Source organism: Chenopodium album, chromosome 2, assembly GCF_948465745.1.
Source record: "Chenopodium album chromosome 2, dcCheAlbu1.1, whole genome shotgun sequence".
Classification (NCBI taxonomy): domain Eukaryota; kingdom Viridiplantae; phylum Streptophyta; class Magnoliopsida; order Caryophyllales; family Amaranthaceae; genus Chenopodium; species Chenopodium album.
The window spans coordinates 19,678,881-19,698,171 of record NC_137835.1 but is presented as its reverse complement, the minus strand read 5'-3'; the positions used below and the strand labels follow the sequence as shown (position 1 = coordinate 19,698,171).

Below are 19,291 nucleotides of genomic sequence, written 5' to 3'. Positions count from 1 at the left end.
ATTATTTATTTCCTAGTTCTCTTGCAGAAGCCCCAATATCACTTCAGTCTGCCATGCATTGGGGTCTTCCTTGTCCACCCACTTAAAACATTTGCGGCCCCTCTTATCAGTTTCTGCATCATATTCAGGGCAAGCAAGAAACTTTATGCCAGGGTTATCTCTTTTCCGTGCCCTACTCTTAGACACCAACAAACCACAGCGACACCTACTCCCAAAGTTGCTTAGCCTTGACATGTTACAAATTCTTTAAAAAAAATCAGTAAATTTTCCTATAATTTTTGTAAATGCTTCTTCTGAATTTTTTTTTTCTGCAAGGTATCTGAGTAGAAGAAGATGGCTATGGAGAGCAATATAAATGGAAGTCAGTTATTTTTTTAGTTGTAACGGCTATATTTTAACCGCTCAAAACATTGAATAATTGCAAACATTAGTACCTTCTGACTTAATGTTAGAAATTTAATTTCCTTTTTTTTTGGCAACCTGTTGTAGAAGGTTATTTTTCCGTTGAGTACTTGTAGGGAATAGTTTCAAGCCTTTAAAATCCCACTAGCTTGAACCCCACTGTGATCATACACTAAAGTACGGTGGCGTCCAAAAGGGAAGAAGATAGAGCAAAAGAGTCGCCAACAAGTTTTTAAGGAACTTGTAAACCATCACGAGGTGAAGGTTACACCCCTTAACGATCCAAGAGATCGTCAACTCCATAAGGTCATGAACCAAATAAGGGTTCGGGGATGAAGGTACAAATCCAACCTTAAAGAGATTGGACCTGCCCTAATAATAGGCCTCTACTTTATTCTGCTCGTATTCATGTGCGCTTTCTGATTAACATACAATCAATAGGATTAACCCTAAACCTGTTTAATCTATGTTGGTTGAACATTAATGCACAAATAAATCTATTATTGGCGATCACTTGAAATTATAATCACAATTAACCTAACAAGATTATTAATATCTTATTAAGCGTGGTTGCAAGTACAAATTCCCTTTAACATGCAATAAAAGGTGATCAAGCAATAACAAATAAAATAATACATATCAAGCAACATAAATAAATAATCAATATCATGAATAAAATAATCATCATTAAAATAATCACAATCACCATGATAACCCTAAATTATAATTATAATCATGTTAAAGCATAATAAACATAGCAAGATCCTAGGCATGATACTAACAAGATTAATAACAAACCCTAGCATGTCACTAAGCAATAAAAATCAAATCTTTAGCCCTAACATGATACTAACACGAATTAATATTAGGAAGAACATAGGAAGCATCGTACTTTTAATCATACTTGATATTAAAGTTAACCTAGACATGATACTAGGAATCAAAATAACAATCTAAGCATGATTTCTACATCATAATATCAATAAATCAATTAAAGCACTTACTTGGATGCCTCGTACCTCTTTCTAATTACAAAATACACACGTTAGTAACTTCAAGGAAAAACAATAATCAAAACAATTAAATTAAATAATTGAAAGAGAGATTTGGGACCAAACCCTCAGAAATTAAAACCTTTCACGTCTAGGGCGAAGGCAACTTCGAATATGGCTAGGTGCTTCAAGATCTTGTGAATGCGGAATTTTGTATGAAAAAGCGAGAAAGAAAGAATGCTAAAAGACTAATGCTGTTGAGAATTGATAAAAGAAAGATGATGAATAAAGAAAATTGGATGAATTAGATGATTGAAGAAAAATAAGGAGAATTGATGAATGTTGATGATTGTAGATTGTAGATTGTAGATTGTAGATTGTAGATGAATGAAAACGGAGTTTTCGATACGATATTTATAAAGAAAATCGGCCAAAAAAGATAATTTATCAAAACAGAGCCTGAAGATCGCAAAAACAACTTGGCGCCAGCCCTGGCTCATTGGCGCTAGGACCAGTGGCTAGCGCCAGACGCCAATGGCTGGCGTCTGGCGCCAATCCTGATTCCAGGCGCCAAGGCCTGGGGTTGGACGCCAAACCGGCTTTTAACACGTTTTCGAAACTATGATAATTTTACCGTACTGGAAGATAAAATAATATAATTTCAGTCGAAAATGCTATTTGATCTAATTAAAACTCTAAAGAATCCTAATTGGATTAAGAATGATAAGACCTTCTAGAATGTTCTAGAAGACCAAAACCATTCCTAATTACATTAGGAATGATAAATCATATTAGGCCCTCCCCTAGATCATTGGGCCGTACTTAAAACTCAAACCGGGCCCAGTTTAGTAAATTGGCCATAACTTCCTCAATATTCATCAGAATTGGGCTTATAATATATCGTTGGAAAGGTCTTTGCAAGCCCTATCCAACTACACCACTATTGGACCCTTATCATGGACCAACCAAACTGGATTGGCTGTTTTCTTAAAATAAAGTTTTCAAAAACAGAGAGAAGAGAAAGGAAAAGAAATAAAACTTTCCGCAACACTAGACCTTTCCACACTTTCGTTTCATTCGATCATGATTCGACGTGAAAGGTACTCATCACTGGGTTTGGTTTTTTGGGGAGACACAAATGGGTGTCTACAGTACTCTACCTGCAACTTCTAAAACGTTAGTACCTTAACTGCAACTTTTAGCAAACTTCAGTACCTCCAATTTATATTTACTCGTTTTATCTTTCAATAATGAAAGATTGACAAACATTATTTTGTTGATTATTTAATGTCACTGCTAGATAGACCCCGAGCCATGCTTAGTTTATAAATTATTATTATTGATAATTGAACTAATACCTTCATTAATTATTATGTGCAACTTTGGGATATTTTTTGTAAGATTCTCAATCCGTTTTTAAATACCTGCTCCACTTTCCTTTTATGATCGTTTTTAAATACTTGTTTAATTTTCTTATTTGGAAAGCTTTTACAATAATTAATTCATTTCTCTAAACTAGTGGACCCAATATAAATAATAATATTTTATTACTTTCATATTCTCTCTCCTCCCATTCTCTCAACTACTTTGCTTTTTACGATTTTTTTTATTCTTATACCAACCCCACCACCTCCATATTTTATTACTTTCTTCAATTTCTCCTAAAATTCCGTGCATGGAGAAATGGAGCAAGTATTAAAAACGGACGGAGTACAGCAAAATATTCTAAAGTTGAACATAATAATGAACGTATATTAGTGTCTAGAGAAACATAAAATAAATATAATGAATTTCTTAGGCAAATTAATGCTTCTACATTGAAAAAAGGAGAAAATCTCCATTTTAATATTGAGTATCATACTCTTTTTTTTTTTTTTTTTTTTTTTTTTTTTTTTTGTAATTAAATTGATAAAATATGCTTCCTCCATATTATGGTACATATTACTAATTATTATTAATTTTCATTATTTAAAAATTAGAATTACTTAATGTTTGTAAGATTACTTCTAAGTTTCTAACCGTCAAACTTCAAACATTCCCACTAAAACTTTGTCTCATAAGGGGTAAACGCAACAGTATTGTAGAAACTTAATAGTGAAAGAGACTTGATATTGATGACACAATGAATAATTGACTATATAATTCCAGCCTAAATTTTAGGTAACGCATTGTGATATTGACTAGACTTCACTACAACTTGTGATAAATTTCTCTATAACATAAAGGTGTTGTTTTATGGGAAATAATTTCCTGAAATTTCAATTTCATGGGGAATACTTTCCTTTGTTGATTCCTTTGGAATTGGGCTAAATTTGTTTGTTTGACAATGTAGGAATTATAAATTCCTAGGAAGTCACTTCCCATGCTTTGTTTGGTGTAAGTCAGCTTATGCAATGTTGCTCAATCAGTCAGCTGCCACTAGTTCTACTACTTCATTTTTGAGTTCTTGGTGGAAGCATTTTTTGGGGTTTACCTCTTGTGCCAAAGTTGCATTGCTTTTGTTGGAAACTCCTTAATAATGTGTTACCCCTTTCTAAGCTAGAACTCTGCAGCTTAGGGGTATTCCGGTGGATCCAACTTGTGTGTTTTGCTACAGTGACCTCGAAACTCTAGCCCACTTGTTATGAGAATGTGCCTTTATCTCTTCCCTTTGGCCTTCTATTCTAACTTCTTCGTCCTTCCCCTTTTTGCATGACAAGCCTTTCACTGCTTGGTTTGTTGACAACCTTTCCGAATTTCATACTACAAAGAGGTGGAATGACATGGTCACATTTGTTTGTTTATGTTAGGCGGTCTGAATTGCACGTAATCATAAAATATTTCTCCATGTGTGTTATCTCCAACCGTGATCTTCATATAATGCAGGACTTGGTATCTCGGAGTTCTTTGGCACGAAATTAAATCAGTCTGGTTAATTCCTTAAAGAGGTTTACTTGTGGAGCTTTGGTGACTTCTATTTCTTGTTGCTTACAGGGTTCCTTCATGTCTTCCTTTGATGCTTGTCTTCTTTTTTATGGGGCGTGGAACGCTCAAGATTGTAGTGCAGAGGTTGGATGGATATTTAGGGAAGTTGGTTCAGCCTTTGTGTTGGGGGGAAGTTTTACAGCTTGTCACTCTTTTTCAGCTTTGCACTATGAGTTACAAGCTTGTTTTTGGGCTCTTTGCACTGGCTTATCGCTGTGGTTATAGACGTTTGCTGATTTATACTGATTGTTCGGTCCTATTTTCTCTTCTTTGAGATAGTCGGGATCTTGACATATCTAGTCTGTGGCTTTTTAAGATATTCAAACTTTAGTTTTTGCAATATTTAGTGTGAGATTCGTAAGGTCCTAGTTAGTGGGTTGGTTTGGCTCATTAGTTGGCTTTTCAAGTGTGTTGTGGGCCTTTGCTTTTTTTGGTCTTTTAAGTGTTTTATTTTATTTATTTATTTATTCTTGTAAAAAAAAAAAAATTAAAAAAAAAAAAAAAAAAAAAAAAACAGAGGTTGGATCGGATATTGGGAATGTAGTGCGACGGGTGCCATAACCCCATAACATAGACCGACCCGGTTGAAGAGACGAAGACCCCAGAAAGATCCTTTCACCTGAAACATAAACTGTGACTTCAACAACAAATCAAACAACTTTATAAACAGGAATGTTGATCTAAGAGTACAGTTGAGCTTTCATCACTTCAACAATTCTACATTCTGTTTAACCAACGAAATGAGGCCCAACATTGTTTCCGAGGTAATACTTTTACTTCAATTCTTTCTTTCAATTTTTTTTACTGGGGTTTTGCAATTGATGATCAAGATTATATTTCATGAATTTTTACTTCATTTTTTATGCTTGTTTTGAATTGGGATTTTTCTGTTTGGGGGTTAGTTTATATTTGTATTTTATTTTGTGGAAATGTCAAATTGGGGTCCTTGATTTATGCTAAATGAATTGATAGTTGGTGTGTATAAATCTTATGTGGGTAATTGATTAGTGGAATTGATACCCTCAAATTGGGAGAAAATCATGCTAACAAGTACTATGTAAAGTGTGGTAATGGAATGGATTCTAATACCAAAAAAGAGGTTAAGGCGAAATCGAAGGGGACGAGGAAAAGTAACACATGGTTTGTTTTGAAGAATGCATTTTCTTTTGACACTTAATAGAGAATACAAAATGTGAGTCCTTTGTTTGAGTAAGTGTACAAATGCCATTGCCAGTACCGTCGAAAATGTCAACTCAAAGTAAATTTGATGAAAATCTGCTGAGCTCTTTCTGTTAGTTATGGCATCGTATAGAACATGGATTGTTTTTTGACATTCTCTTAATGGTTCTTCGAGAGGAACGTTTATGGTTCTATCTAATGAAATTTAAACTATGATGATAGAGGAAGAACTAATAGATTTAATCAAAGAACTTAGCTATGGCTAGAGCCAATGAATAGGAAGAACTAACTGATTTTTTAACTATACATTGCTTGATGTGAACTTATAGAATATAATATCAGTAAATTGAATTGCTTATCTCTTACCTCTTATTTCAATTGATTGGGTTAAAATCCAATAAGGATATGGTTATATATCTTGACATTCTACATTCAACAAAATGATAGGATTTGAGTTGGGATATGTTGCTTAAATTATACAAATACTTGTTTGGTATGATAGAACTTGTAGAATAAAACTTTCTAAATAAGATTTTGGTAACAAATGGACACCTATATTTTCTCCATTTTCTGCATCCTCTGTAGAGTCTGTACTTCTTCCACTCTCCCTACTGCGTTATCCTTTTGATGGGTTGACATATATATGTATGACTGTATGAGGATTCATGTTTTGTTTCTACTCTGGAAATTCTGGATATAGTCAATAATATTATAATATACACTTATTAAACTTGGGCTCATGTTCTTACGTGTACAGGCTAGTGTAACTACTCGGGTTAATCAATGGTGGGAAGGGATTCCATTCATCACATCTGCTGTGGTTGCTGTTTGTGCAGCCATCTACTTGGTTTGCCTTTTGATTGGTTATGACTCATTTGTGGGGATATGTTTTTTGCCTTCAGCAATTATATCACAGTTTCAAGGTACGTTCTGATTTGTCATCATAGGGCAAGCTCAGAAGAAAATGTGAATTTTTAGAAACTCTGGTTAACACCAATTGATATTCAATTTATAGTATATGGTTGGACATGTCAACATCCCATTGTATCCTATTTAATTGTTGGTCTACATCACTTCTCTTTTTCCATTTTTTTTCATTGGGAGTGTTAGGGTGCTGGGAAACTTAAGACCCTTGTTACAACTTAAGATTATTGAGGCTCCTGGAAAACTCCTGTTGTTAATTAACAAGTCCACTTTTTTTTTCATCATTGTGGTAAGGTATCAAGTTAACTGTGTACTAAGATTTTGAGTGAAAGGTGATGATTATTTGACCTCTTTATGTTTATAATATGCAATGATATAGAACTTTAATCACTAATTTTTATTTCTGTAGCCTTTGTAGATGTTGACATCCTGCTCATTTTGGATTCCCTTTCTTTTAATTTTGCTGTCTCTGATGTGGTTTGTAATTCTTGTTATCTTTGGCTATCTTTTTTTGTTTTTCTAAATACTCTGTCATGGGTGGGGCCTGGCCGCCTTGAGGTTGAGGGAGAAAATCTTTATGGAAGTTGAATAGTATTTACTATTAAGTCAAACTAATGGAATTTTTAACAACCAATAAGTTAAGGTTGCAATTTGTCTCAGTGGAAAGTTTGAGATGCAGTTTGTTACTGAGCTTAAAGTTTGTGGTGCAAAAATGGAACCAGTTACGCAAACTAAATTTGAAAGCTGAGAATACTGGAAAGTAGATGCATGACAGACCCCTCTTTAACCCAACCAACAACAAGAAATGCTGATTTTACAAATGTGTAGCTATCTTCCAACCTTCAAGATTGGAATTACTTTCTTCTGTCTCCAACGGGAAACCATACTTCCTGCGTCCCAAATAAAGTTTTGCAAAGCTCTTAGGACATTTCCCTAAAAGGAAAAAAGTTACATTTTTTTCAAGTAGCTGTCAAAACTTTTAAAAAAAATGTGTTGTCAAATACACCACTTCAGTGATTGGTTTATTGGTGAAATGCATGCTTTTGATAGAGACAAATTTGTATAGGGAAAAGTGGACTATTGACATGAGAGCTCTTGTTACACGTGCAAAAATATAAACAGTCAAAAAGGTTTTCTTTGGTCTTTGAAGTTGGTTCTTATTATAACTCTGTAGTATTTAGTGTATCCAAAACAATTGCCAAGCATAAGCATTTCCCTGTGTTGGGACCTTAGGTTTCCAAATAAGAGTGATTTGCAATTAAACTCACCAGGTGAGTCGAGAGAGAGTTAACCATGATTTTTTTTTTTTTTTTTTTCACACTTTTCTTTTATTTCCTTTTAAAAGTACATCTGATTACACTGATTGACAGTAATAATAGGCAAATTATTGCAAAGGTTCCATCATTCTCATTGATTTGCATTTTCTTTTTTCTTTGTATCTACAGTTTACAGGATATATACCTCCATTTTGTTTCATGGTTCATTCCTACATCTCTTCTTCAATATGTTAGCATTAGTTCCTCTGGGTTCTGAGCTGGAAAGGATCATGGGATCTGTACGCCTTTTGTACACGGTGCTGTTATTGGCTCTAAGCAATGCTGTACTTCATCTTCTTATTGCACTGTTGGTAGCATACAACCCATTTTACCCTTACTCATTTCTTATGAATGAGTGTGCCATAGGCTTCTCAGGAATTCTCTTTTCTATGATTGTCATAGAGACTAGTTTGAGTGGAGTTCACTCCCGAAGGTTGGTTTGTGGGTCAATCTTTGTTCGTATATTCCTTTTGCAGTAATTGCAATTTTTCTGACATTCCCTTGTTTCATGCAGTGTGTTTGGGCTCTTCAATGTGCCTGCTAAATGGTAATTGAACGTCATGCTTCTCTATTTTTATTGTTTCAAACTTCAATACTGCCTTTTTCTTATCTAATACAAGTGCATAGTTTTGAAATTTGTTATCATTTTATTTTTTAAATATTTGGCAGGTATCCCTGGATCTTGTTGTTGGTCTTTCAGCTACTCTTGACTAATATTTCGTTGCTCGGGCATCTTTCTGGCATTTTATCTGGGTTTGCTTGTGAGTTTCAGTACATCGATGAGTTTGGTTATTGTCTTGTGATCTTTATTGTTCTTTGCACTCCTATTTTGCAATGTTATGGAGGTCCAACTACTGACCATTGTGTTATGACAAATTTGTCTGTGACAGATACTTATGGGTTATTCAACCTTGTAATACCTGGAACTTCTTTCTTTTCTGGCATTGAGAATTCAACATGGCTTGTGAGTATTTCTCCATGATAACTTTAACTACTTATGCTTGTTTTTTAGGAATATTTCAGAAAGGTGAGTGGTTTTAAGAAAAAAAGGGGGATGAAGTAAGAGAAATGGAGTAAAAATGCGTGGCTGTTAGAAAAAGGTGAATAAAATAAGTAGCGAGTGGAAAGGTTTAAATACTGTGGGGTTAGGGGGTAATATATTAAAAGGTGTTTTCTTAAAAATAGAATAAAGTAGAGTGGGTAGAACAAAAACACCTCAAAACAGAAAGTTGATATGATGGAGGGAGTGCATGGTATTTCAGCTTTTAAATGGGAAAAAAAGTTTAGTAGAATAGTAGATTCAGGTATTTTGATTTGCCTTTCTGTTGTTCGGACTTTTAACAATTCTGTTCAACTGTCTGTTGGTAGTTTTAGCATGTGATCTAATTTTTTGGCTCCTGAAGGTCTTGGTTAATTTAATGTAATTAGGAGTTTCGTTATCTTCTATTCTCAAGATTATGTTTTTTGCAAGTTGGTGCCTTGGTGGGCTAGTCACAAGAATGTTCCAATTCTAACTTGCAAGCATTTTTTGTCGACAATGTCTTCAACTATTTAAATTATTTTGATTTCTTTGGATGCAATGTTCGTTTTGACTCTGTGTTAACTGTTAAGTACATATCGCTCTATAAGTTATTGTGCTAGACTTTTACATTTTTGACCTAGCATCCCTATTAAAAGGTACAATTGAAGATAAAGAGAGGGATGAAGCGAGCCTGATAACCTTGTGTTATTTTCCTTTTTCTTTTCCCTTTGAGGGTTGTCGGGCCTTGTCACTTACATTTAAATGTATAATTATAGCATGACACCTGGATTTCATGATTTGATTTCTGAATACACAATCTGTGATGTGAAGTTCTTATGTTTTTTGTTGTTGACATACAAAAAATTTGTTTTTGCTCGGAAACTGATTTTCAGAAAGATGGAAATTTGAGCAAAAAGAAACATGTGTTGCAATTTTTTATTCGATATTCAGCGTCAACATTTGACAGAGGTGAAGAGAGTTATATTCATTTATCTGCGATTTAAGAATTGGAGGAGATATACTATTTCAAGTGATTGTCACGTACTATGGAACTTAAGTGAAAGGTTTTTCCACAAAGTATTTCTGGTATCTATACCTCAATTTTTATGATTTGAAAGTTTTTCAGTGTATCTAATGTTGAGTGTCACTAACTTAAGACTTTCTTTCCAGTAAAAGATAAATACTGGATCTAGAGGATAATGATAATTGTATCATTCTATATGCTTTTTATCTTAATTGACGTAATTCAGTAATTGTGATGAAAAATGTATACCTTACTTTTGTTTTGCATTGGTTATAGGGAAGGGCTTACATTGGAAGTACAAAATAGCTTTGGAGAGAAAGCAATTAGTTAGCTCTATAAATAAGAGATATCAGTGAGAGGAAGAGATATTGAAAAATATGATTGAGTGATTCATTTTATTTTAGTTGTATTTGGGAGAAACAGTATCATTACATTTACTGAATTTCTCATTTCTTATTTCATCTATCGCATTCACTCTCTTCTTCCAAAATATTAAAGACCCCAGTTTATCTTTATTATTATGGAAACTGAGCTGTATCTTTGTGCCATTCAGTCAGCTTGTGTGAGGCGACCCAAGTTCATCTTATGCACAGGTGGGAACCCTTCAGGACACATACCTACATATACTAATCCGAACTCCACTTCGAGGTGAAGTAGTATGTTGTGTAATTGGCTATATTGACTCTTCTCAACCCTGGATATGTACCTTTTTGATTTTCTATTTTATTTGGAGCAGTGGCTCAGCTACTACAAATCTATGGAGTCATCTGTCTTCATTGATGCCACAGAGGGATACCTCTTCTCAGGTTTGAGCTTGGCCTCTGAGATCTATGGCTTTTTGGCTTGTCTCCTACATTTTCTTTCTCAGTTGCGGACTTGTGTAACTAAGATTGGCCCGTTGGTTTGATGATAAATTTTTTAGTGATCAGAAACTTACTGCTCACAAGTTAAGGGGGGGGGGGGGGGGGGGGGGGTGGACTAGTACTGTTACAGTGTAACTACCAGTGAAAACCATAACTAGTCATCAAACAGTATCTAGAATGTAAAGATTTTCCAACAGTGACAAAGCAAACTCATCTGTAGACTTTTGTATAGGTATCAAATGAATTATTTTATTTTAATTTTCTTTAGGGACATTAAGATTTTATTCTATTAGATTCTATTCTAACTACTGATGTTTGCTGAACTATATTGTTTTTTCTTTACAATATTGCTAATCCTTGTGCTGAAAAGAAGATTACATGGGATAGAAAGAGTAATTATTAAAATTGCAATCACAAGTTGACAAACACTTTTTAAAAATTGCAATCACAATTCCAAGGGGATTTTCTTTTTTAGAAATGGATTTTGTTGAACAAATCTTAAATTCTGAATAGGTGATATTAAGTTGTATAATTGTATTTAAATAATTTTGCAGATTGAATATATTTGGGGGAAACTTGTTTGTTTAAGTTGAAAAGAATAGAGTTTTCCTATATTGTTTTGAGGGGTGGGGTTGCTCGTACTTTACATCATATTGTCATCTTGTGCTTTTTGATGACCTAAGTTGTGACTGCACTCAAGATTTTTGGAAACTATTAAAGTATTATTTTAACTGACTATTATTTCATGCCAACTCAATCCACTGTTAGCTTAAATAAGAATGTGCTTCTTATAGTTTGACCTTTTTGTCTCACCAATCAACTCCACGGCTTATCTTATTATTTAGCACAGTGATTTGTTTAGTGTTTTGAGAACCTGTGCCAGCCGAAATAGTTTTGTAGGAAATGAGAATGCAGCTTTCAGTTCTAAAAAAGTAGGATTTTTTAAGTATTATTTTAATTGACTATAATTTCTATAACTGGTTCTGGATCATTTTCCGATCATGCCTGCCCTTTGCTATGACTCACAATCTTGGCTAGCTATCTTATGCTGCTTATCTTCTTCAAAACAGTACACTATTCATACCATTTGAAATGCACAGGTTTCTCTGCACAAGTTTAGTGTTCGTACCTTGTACATTCGACTCTCCTGTTTCATAGACAACCCTTTGCAGGACAGATAATTTTGAGTGTTAAAGTATATTAGTGCTTGTTCAAGTTTCAATTGAATATATTATTTTAAAAGCCTTTTCGTCTTTTGGTTGAGTTACAAGTCATAATCCCCTCAATATTTTTGTGCTTTGCTTATTGCCTCACACATGTTAACAAATGTGAAACGCGTACTATCTTTATTTTTTTGGAGTGTAACATTATTCAGTGTGATTTTGTTATTCATCTAATATAGTTCAAAATGTCCAGTCAACAGACTCGACACAAGATACCCGCTTTCCTGGTAGGGGGAGGACTCTTGGCGCTCCGAGAAGTGAGATGATTCCTGGCATAACCTCTGATTCAAACTTGCAGACCAGGCTTCTGGACAATGCTAACTCAAACAGTCGACCAGACATGACAACAATAAATTCAGGAGGTGAAAGGTGTAACTGCACTTCTCTCTTTGAAATTTGATGATTAATGTCTAGTACTGCAGTATAATTTCTTCTTTTTGCGTATGTACTTGTAGTTTTTTTAAATGATTTTTAGGAGTGACTAAATTGAGGAATGATTTTTTCCCTGGAATCTCAAAGTCTGGCTGAGGTTTAGTTAAATGGACTGGTCATTGGTACCGACTACTGAAATACATTAATTGTTGATTATGCTTTAGTTTGTTTCTAAGTTTTGTTATAAACTAGGGAAAATGTTCTTGTTTTTTTTTTTTTTTCTCTTCTTTTACAAAATTAAAATGTCCAAATGTATTTTAAGTGATTTGCATTGAGGACCAGAAATAACTCCTTGCATAATTTATCATGGGATTTCAGGCTGCCTGCTGTAAATAGTGTTACAGAGCCAATCAATTCTCTGCAGCAGCAACAGGTTTGTCTGTGATATTAGACTTGGATCCGATATGTTTTCTTTCCTCTAAACTAATCTTTTGTTGCAGGCTCTCGTTGTATCTGAAGAAGACATCCAAAAGCTTGTCTCAATGGGATTCGATAAGGTAAAATCATTTCTGTTTTAGTTTAGTGACTTAGAGGAATTGATTACCTGTTGTTCAAAATCACTGATCTTACTCACTGAAGCATACAAGCACATACATAGATGAAATATGTTAATGCTAACAAGAAACCATGGTTGTTTCAGACGCAGGTTGAAGTCGCCCTAGCTGCAGCTGACGGAGATTTGGATGTAGCTGTCGAAATTTTGATGACACAACAGGTATAAATTCAAAGTGAAAGTTCCTTCGCTTGCTATTCACAGAATCACAAGATAGGACTGCTAGTCTAGTTTGCTAGGTGATTGCTCTGTCTTGATGTTTCTTGCAATTTTGTGATGACAGGGATAAAGCATTCACGGATTTACCCATAGGCTAACTTCCTCAAAGACCGATGCCTTTAATCAGAATTTTGTATACTTGAACTTCCGTGTGTGGAGGGCATATGTATAGTTTGTGTATTTTTTTTAATTATAATTTCGGCATCGGAGAAAGTTGAAAACAAAAGGCACAAACTTCCTGTTAACTATGAATTAACTGATTCTATTTTTTCAATCAAGCCACTTAGGCACATAAGTTTATAGTGAGTATGCAAATTTTCTGGTATGTGTGAAGAATCTTCTGCAACTTCTTGGATTTCTTGCTCAAATGTCACAGCCTGCAGTTCGCTTTTATACCGAGCATGATATAATCAATCACCATGGCATTGATCTAGTATGTTGAATAATCTGCAGTTATAGTTTTTCCTGTTGCTGTCACTATCATGATATCATCATCTTTGAGGAGTCACCTTGTTCATTCTTTGGGACTGGAGAAACAAAATCAAATATGGCATGAAAGCTTGGTTATACCAAGCTTATCGTTTCAAAAATTATTTTAAAGATCATATTGGTGAGAGCGTGAGGCATATGTTTAACTGAAGCTAATTCTTGCGTTTGGAATGCTACAAAAACAGGATGTTATGAAGCCTTTACGAGTAATCTTGACAACACCAATCATCAATCTAAAATAGTTTTCAATAATATGTTGCATCTAATAGTTATTTCTGAGAGAAAGACTATACATATATATATATATATATATATATATATATATATATTTTTTTTTTTTTTTTTTTGACGGGACTATACATATATTTAAATTAGTGTCTTCTTTCATTCAGTCACAATGACCATAACCTCCACATCTCCCATCCTTCCTCGCGTATTGCTATTGCTTCTCTCCATACACTTATGGTAAATTTGAGTTCTCAAGTAATTTGATATCTAGTTCATGTAGAAGAAAGGGAAAGGTGGGCACTTTTGCAAAACATTATGTAGAAGAAAGGCCACAATTGTTGTACATAATGACAACAGAGTCTGAGACAACAGTAAAGAGAGAAGAGAGTATAAAGAGAATAATTTAAATATGGATGTAATTTAATAATCCTTAACTCCATTAGTAATCAATCGAATTTTCCTTTTACATGGAAGAAATCAATATATGTTACAACAAGAGCAGTATAATACAAAGTTCGCAGGGATAAAATACTACTACTTGAGAGAGATTTCACAACCTGCAAAATACTGAAACTCCCCAGACTCAAATTAATGTATACTATACAGTCATGTACTCAAGTAACCTTTTCAACTTTTGTTTCTTAACTCTATTGTGCCTATATGTCTTACTTCTCCTACCTGCTCTTTGGTTGCCATCTACGTCCAATTCCAAATCTAACTCAGATGCCTGCAAACATCAAAGCCAGAAAACAATTGTTGCATTGGTCAAGTTACAAGTAAGCTTCTACCTGATATTTCTGATATCTCCTTTTGCTTTTGTTTTCGGAAAATAGAGGCTAATATATAAAATTATAAAATTAACATAAATCCCCTTTGCCATTTCTCCCAATTGGGGATGGGGTGGGTTGACACAGAACTTGAGACTACATTCAGCAGCAAGGCCAGTAACTGAATAACCCACCTGTCGATGTTTATTGCATGCTGACAGTCCGACATCTTTTGGGCATCTTCTTGCAACATGGTCACCGTCTCCACATTTGTAGCATATAGGAGGAGGACACGAACCAGACTTATCCAAATTCGGTTTTGGGCATTGCTTCACAAAAGATTGCCAAGTGAACAAATTAAAATTTTGGTCAGCCATATGCCTCACTGTCTTGCACTAATGCAGAGATATACACTGATTATATACTGAAAGGTTAAAGGAGATTTACCAAACCCGAATGTCCAGATATGCCACAATTATAACAAGAGGTAGTTGCTATGCTTATGTCGGAATAATTACCACAGCAAATGTGTCCAAGTTCATTGCAAACATAACACTGTACATTCTGTCATGGAAAAGCTAATCTCAGCAGTGAAGCATGAAAAAATAACTAGTATCGAGTACTATCCCCACATCTTAAAAGAAGGAAAAAAAAAAAAAAAAGAAAAAAAAAAAAAGAAAATGAAAGAAGGAAAACTAATGTTTAGTCAAACTCACCTTAAGATCATCAGGAGAGTATTCGACATTGCATGAAAAGAGTTCATGCCCGGATTCCCCACATCTTAAACAGATATTACATTCACTGTCGTTCACTGGACAATCTACAGCGATGTGGCCTCTTTTTTTGCAAGTAGAGCAAATACGGCGCTGGAAGTGATATTCAGCTTAGTAGAGAAAAGTTTCAAGCAAATGTTGATGAATTAACTTAAGCACTAAACTCATTTAATAGGACAATACAATTGATCGTGTACTTTTAATACCCTCAATAATCAAAAGACCCAATTTATAAAGAAGTAAACACAAAGTTATGAGTAATGACCGTTCAAAGAAAGCTTTTTTGGTTGGGGGGAGGGAGGCTCTATTTTCCATAAGGGATTAGCATACAGTCATTTACGAAAGAATGCTAATTACAAGTATAAACATAGTGGGCTAAACACCCATGGTTTAAGAATAAAGTAGTAGTAGCCAAAAGTATCATCCAAAATTTATGGCGAACTCAATAGTTCTATAATAAGATTTAAACACCACCTTGGGACATCTCTTCCCAGTATGCTGAAATTGTCCACAAACATAACATGGTGACTCTAACTTCTGTGCAGGGGAGTTGACTGCATGCGCTTTTATATATGAGCTTCCATCTCTGCAGTCAAAATATCTCCTTTTGCGCTAATTCAATTAAACAAGTCAAAAGTTGCCATGCATAATATAAAACACAATAATAGTATAATAAATTTCGTTTAAACTTACAAGAAGCTTTCGAAGGACAACATTCTCTTCTATGATGCCTGATTTGGAATTGGGTTGTATGGGATTTGGTAAAGTGGGATCCACAGATACTTCTGGTTGCGCCAGATCTTGTTGTGGTTCAAATCCATCAACCTTAATGACACGAAGTATGCAAGACATCAAAGCATTAGCTGTAAACATTGTGTTTCAGAATTGGAGGGAGTTTTAGGATTTTGTCGCCAATATTACATATCTTTCCAAGGTTACAACAGCTACGGGAGAAAGTGTTTCAAACAAAGTTTAAATCCACTGTTTCAGTCCAAATTACCCAATAACAGAATTTCAACATAATGCAGATTTAATTTTAGACTCAAATTTAATTCTCTTCTATGATGCCTGATTTGGAATTGGGTTGTATGGGATTTGGTAAAGTGGGATCCACAGATACTTCTGGTTGCGCCAGATCTTGTTGTGGTTCAAATCCATCAACCTTAATGACACGAAGTATGCAAGACATCAAAGCATTAGCTGTAAACATTGTGTTTCAGAATTGGAGGGAGTTTTAGGATTTTGTCGCCAATATTACATATCTTTCCAAGGTTACAACAGCTACGGGAGAAAGTGTTTCAAACAAAGTTTAAATCCACTGTTTCAGTCCAAATTACCCAATAACAGAATTTCAACATAATGCAGATTTAATTTTAGACTCAAATGTCAATCTACATTGTCCAACCACCAAACTAAAACTCCAAATTTTAGAATATATATCATCTACTCTAAAACATAATGATAATGTATTTAGGCTTTTTACAGATTTTTTTAAAAACCAAATATAGGTTTTCTATTCACTTGGGAAAAGGCCTGATCAAGCTAAGATAAGTGGACTTCGATTTTGGATTGGCTGATTAGATTTAAAGTGGGGTAAACTTAATTGGACTACAGTAAAAGGCCCATATCCAAAAACATTAGGTAAACAAGTTAATGTTGCAATTGATTTGAAACATCCAGAAAAAAAAAAAGGGTAAACACTGCAATAATTATGGAAAAAAAAAAAAAAAAAAAAAAAAAAAAAAAAAACAGATAAAGTATTTAGAATTGATCTGGAAAAGAAAAAGTTCAAGCCAAGGCATTAAATCTGCATCTGTTCAACAACAAAAGGGGATTTCATAGTTTTGTAACGTTTCATATATGTTCTAATGAACTGGTACAATAAATTAAAAAATAGTATCTAATTTTAATAAAGCAACCAAACAATATCACCAAGAATAGCTTCAAATTACAGTTAGAGGCAAAGGAAGCAAGGAAAGTTTGATATATATTACAGTTATAAGACAATGGCAAATCCAGGAAACAATGATATATTTGACAACACCACCTTCTGTTTCAGTTTATCGTAATCACCAACTTTTTCCAAAAACTTAAATGACACGCCTGAAATGCTAACATTTTTTTTTTTTTTTTTTTTTGGGAAGACTATCAAATTTTTTATATTAGAAAGACACCAAGAAGATGTCACCAATGTACAAAAGAGGACTAAGAAAATAGGCTCATGCCTTCAGGCTATCATAAAGCAATATGTATACAAGATCAAGAAAAGTGTCAAGTGATGATCAGAATCTAAAACTCGAATTTAGTCAATCAAAAGCCTCATAACATCGTGAAACCTAAATATGGAAAGTAGGAAACAAGAGCATCTCTCACAGAACAAAAGCTAACCCCTCATAAATCTGCTAGCTCCTTTCTTTCTATTGCATCACCAGATCGGCTCCAATAGAAATACAGAATAATCTCTCACACTTCAACAAAGTGACAAACCAACCTGTTTCTGCCCTTAATGTGGTAAGTAAGAAACAAAAGCATCTCTCACAGAACAAGGATGGACCCACCTCAGAAATAATGACCTCTTTAAATAGGGAGAATCCGAACAAATCAGGAATTTGAGTGTTTAGTGGTAAAATAGAACTCTTGAACCACCTTCAACTACAAAACCAACCAAGGACTTGAAATTGTACTACCCATCTGAAATGGATTTTCATATGCCTACATCCTCAGTTCTCAACAACAGACTATTTGCCGTAAGATTGTAATACACTAATATGGCCCAGAAAAATTCCTAAATTTTCTACTAAGCCGACATTATATGACTAGACTGCTAAGGTGTTTGAGTCACCCACCTTGAAGCAACAATCAAGTAATACAGCTTGTCAATGCCTTCTTTACCATGGCAAAAATAATAATTAAGTAGAACCTCAATGCCTTCTTTAATCTTTACCATGGCGAAAATACACCTTTCAGTTATATTTACTCAAACACACCATCTCTTGAAGTAACAACCTAGCAAAACGCATGATTTAGTTTAAACCACCTAGTGTAGGGGGAGGAAATACTTTGTCTAATTGTTCATCCCATATTATTTTGTGTACTTGCATTTATTGCTTCCCCAAATCATTAGAACACTTTTCTTTTTAACTAAACTTCCACATTTTGCCATTCAGAACCTCATTATTTTTCCTTATTCGCTACTCCCCCCTCCCCTCTCCCCTCTCCCCTCTCTCCTCTTGGTCTCCCTTCCCCCAAGCTTCTCTCTTCCATAGTCTCGCTTTATCCTTTCATGATATAATTACCAAGATCAACAATCAGTGGCGGAGCCACCCTTGTGCACGGTAGGTCACGTGACCTAGCACAAAAACAGAGAAGGTTTAAATATTAAATATTGCAATTAGTAATGATATGTACTCCGTAGTCCAATGGTGGAGGCTTCATATTTTTAGACTAAAGTTACTGGTTCGACTCCTAGGGGAAGCTACTTTCCTTCCTTTTTTCTTGCATTAAGAAGATGTAATATATAAACATTTAACAATGCAATTATACAAGTAAGTGCTTAGTGTTGTAATGGTGGGAGGCATTGTAAATTTTGCCAAAGGTTATGGGTATGACTTTGTTCGAAAATTTTTTGGTAGTTTCATTAGTGACTTGTCATTATCCTTCTCCTTCCCCGTAACATTTAATATTTTTGGAATGCCTTTTTTTAGAAAATTTTTTGGTAGTTTCATTAGTGACTTGTCATATCCTTCTCCTTCCTCGTAACATTTAATATTTTTGGAATGTCTTTTTTTAATTAACTTTTAGAATATTAATGCATTAATTATGATTGGTATCGGTCGATGGGTAACGGTGACCTAGCACCCGTAAAATCCTGGATCCGCCACTGTCAACAATACAAGAAGAATCCCCCAAACCGTTAGCATGA

At 34.4% G+C, this 19,291-nt stretch overlaps 2 protein-coding genes across 2 annotated transcripts; one reads left to right on the top strand and one right to left on the bottom strand.

Annotated features, from left to right (window-relative positions):
- Positions 1–4,855: 4,855 nt before the first annotated feature.
- LOC145597113 (rhomboid-like protein 15) lies at positions 4,856–13,418 on the top strand. Its single transcript, XM_081653282.1, has 13 exons — positions 4,856–5,122; positions 6,295–6,460; positions 7,907–8,210; positions 8,292–8,324; positions 8,447–8,538; positions 8,668–8,741; positions 10,376–10,470; positions 10,559–10,628; positions 12,102–12,277; positions 12,659–12,713; positions 12,781–12,837; positions 12,981–13,055; positions 13,177–13,418. The coding sequence occupies exons 1-13, from the start codon at positions 5,099–5,101 to the stop codon at positions 13,180–13,182; spliced, it is 1,227 nt and encodes a 408-aa protein (XP_081509408.1). The 5' UTR covers positions 4,856–5,098; the 3' UTR covers positions 13,183–13,418.
- Positions 13,419–14,237: 819 nt separating this feature from the next.
- LOC145570186 (uncharacterized) lies at positions 14,238–16,242 on the bottom strand. Its single transcript, XM_081629208.1, has 6 exons — positions 16,063–16,242; positions 15,844–15,981; positions 15,313–15,462; positions 15,044–15,160; positions 14,791–14,925; positions 14,238–14,556 (listed from the first exon to the last, which is right to left on the bottom strand). The coding sequence occupies exons 1-6, from the start codon at positions 16,240–16,242 to the stop codon at positions 14,428–14,430; spliced, it is 849 nt and encodes a 282-aa protein (XP_081485334.1). The 3' UTR covers positions 14,238–14,427.
- Positions 16,243–19,291: the final 3,049 nt, after the last annotated feature.

Bases quoted from the DNA above. Each gene is read 5' to 3' on its own strand.
- LOC145597113 (XM_081653282.1), top strand. From the start codon at position 5,099: ATGAGGCCCAACATTGTTTCCGAG. The intron at 5,123-6,294 runs GTAATACTTTTA...TTACGTGTACAG, and splicing joins GGCCCAACATTGTTTCCGAG to GCTAGTGTAACTACTCGGGT. The intron at 10,471-10,558 runs GTGAAGTAGTAT...TATTTGGAGCAG, and splicing joins AATCCGAACTCCACTTCGAG to TGGCTCAGCTACTACAAATC.
- LOC145570186 (XM_081629208.1), bottom strand. From the start codon at position 16,242: ATGTTTACAGCTAATGCTTTGATGTCTTGCATACTTCGTGTCATTAAG. The intron at 14,926-15,043 runs GTAAATCTCCTT...TCTTTTGTGAAG, and splicing joins TATCTGGACATTCGGGTTTG to CAATGCCCAAAACCGAATTT. The intron at 14,557-14,790 runs GTGGGTTATTCA...TGATGTTTGCAG, and splicing joins CATGCAATAAACATCGACAG to GCATCTGAGTTAGATTTGGA.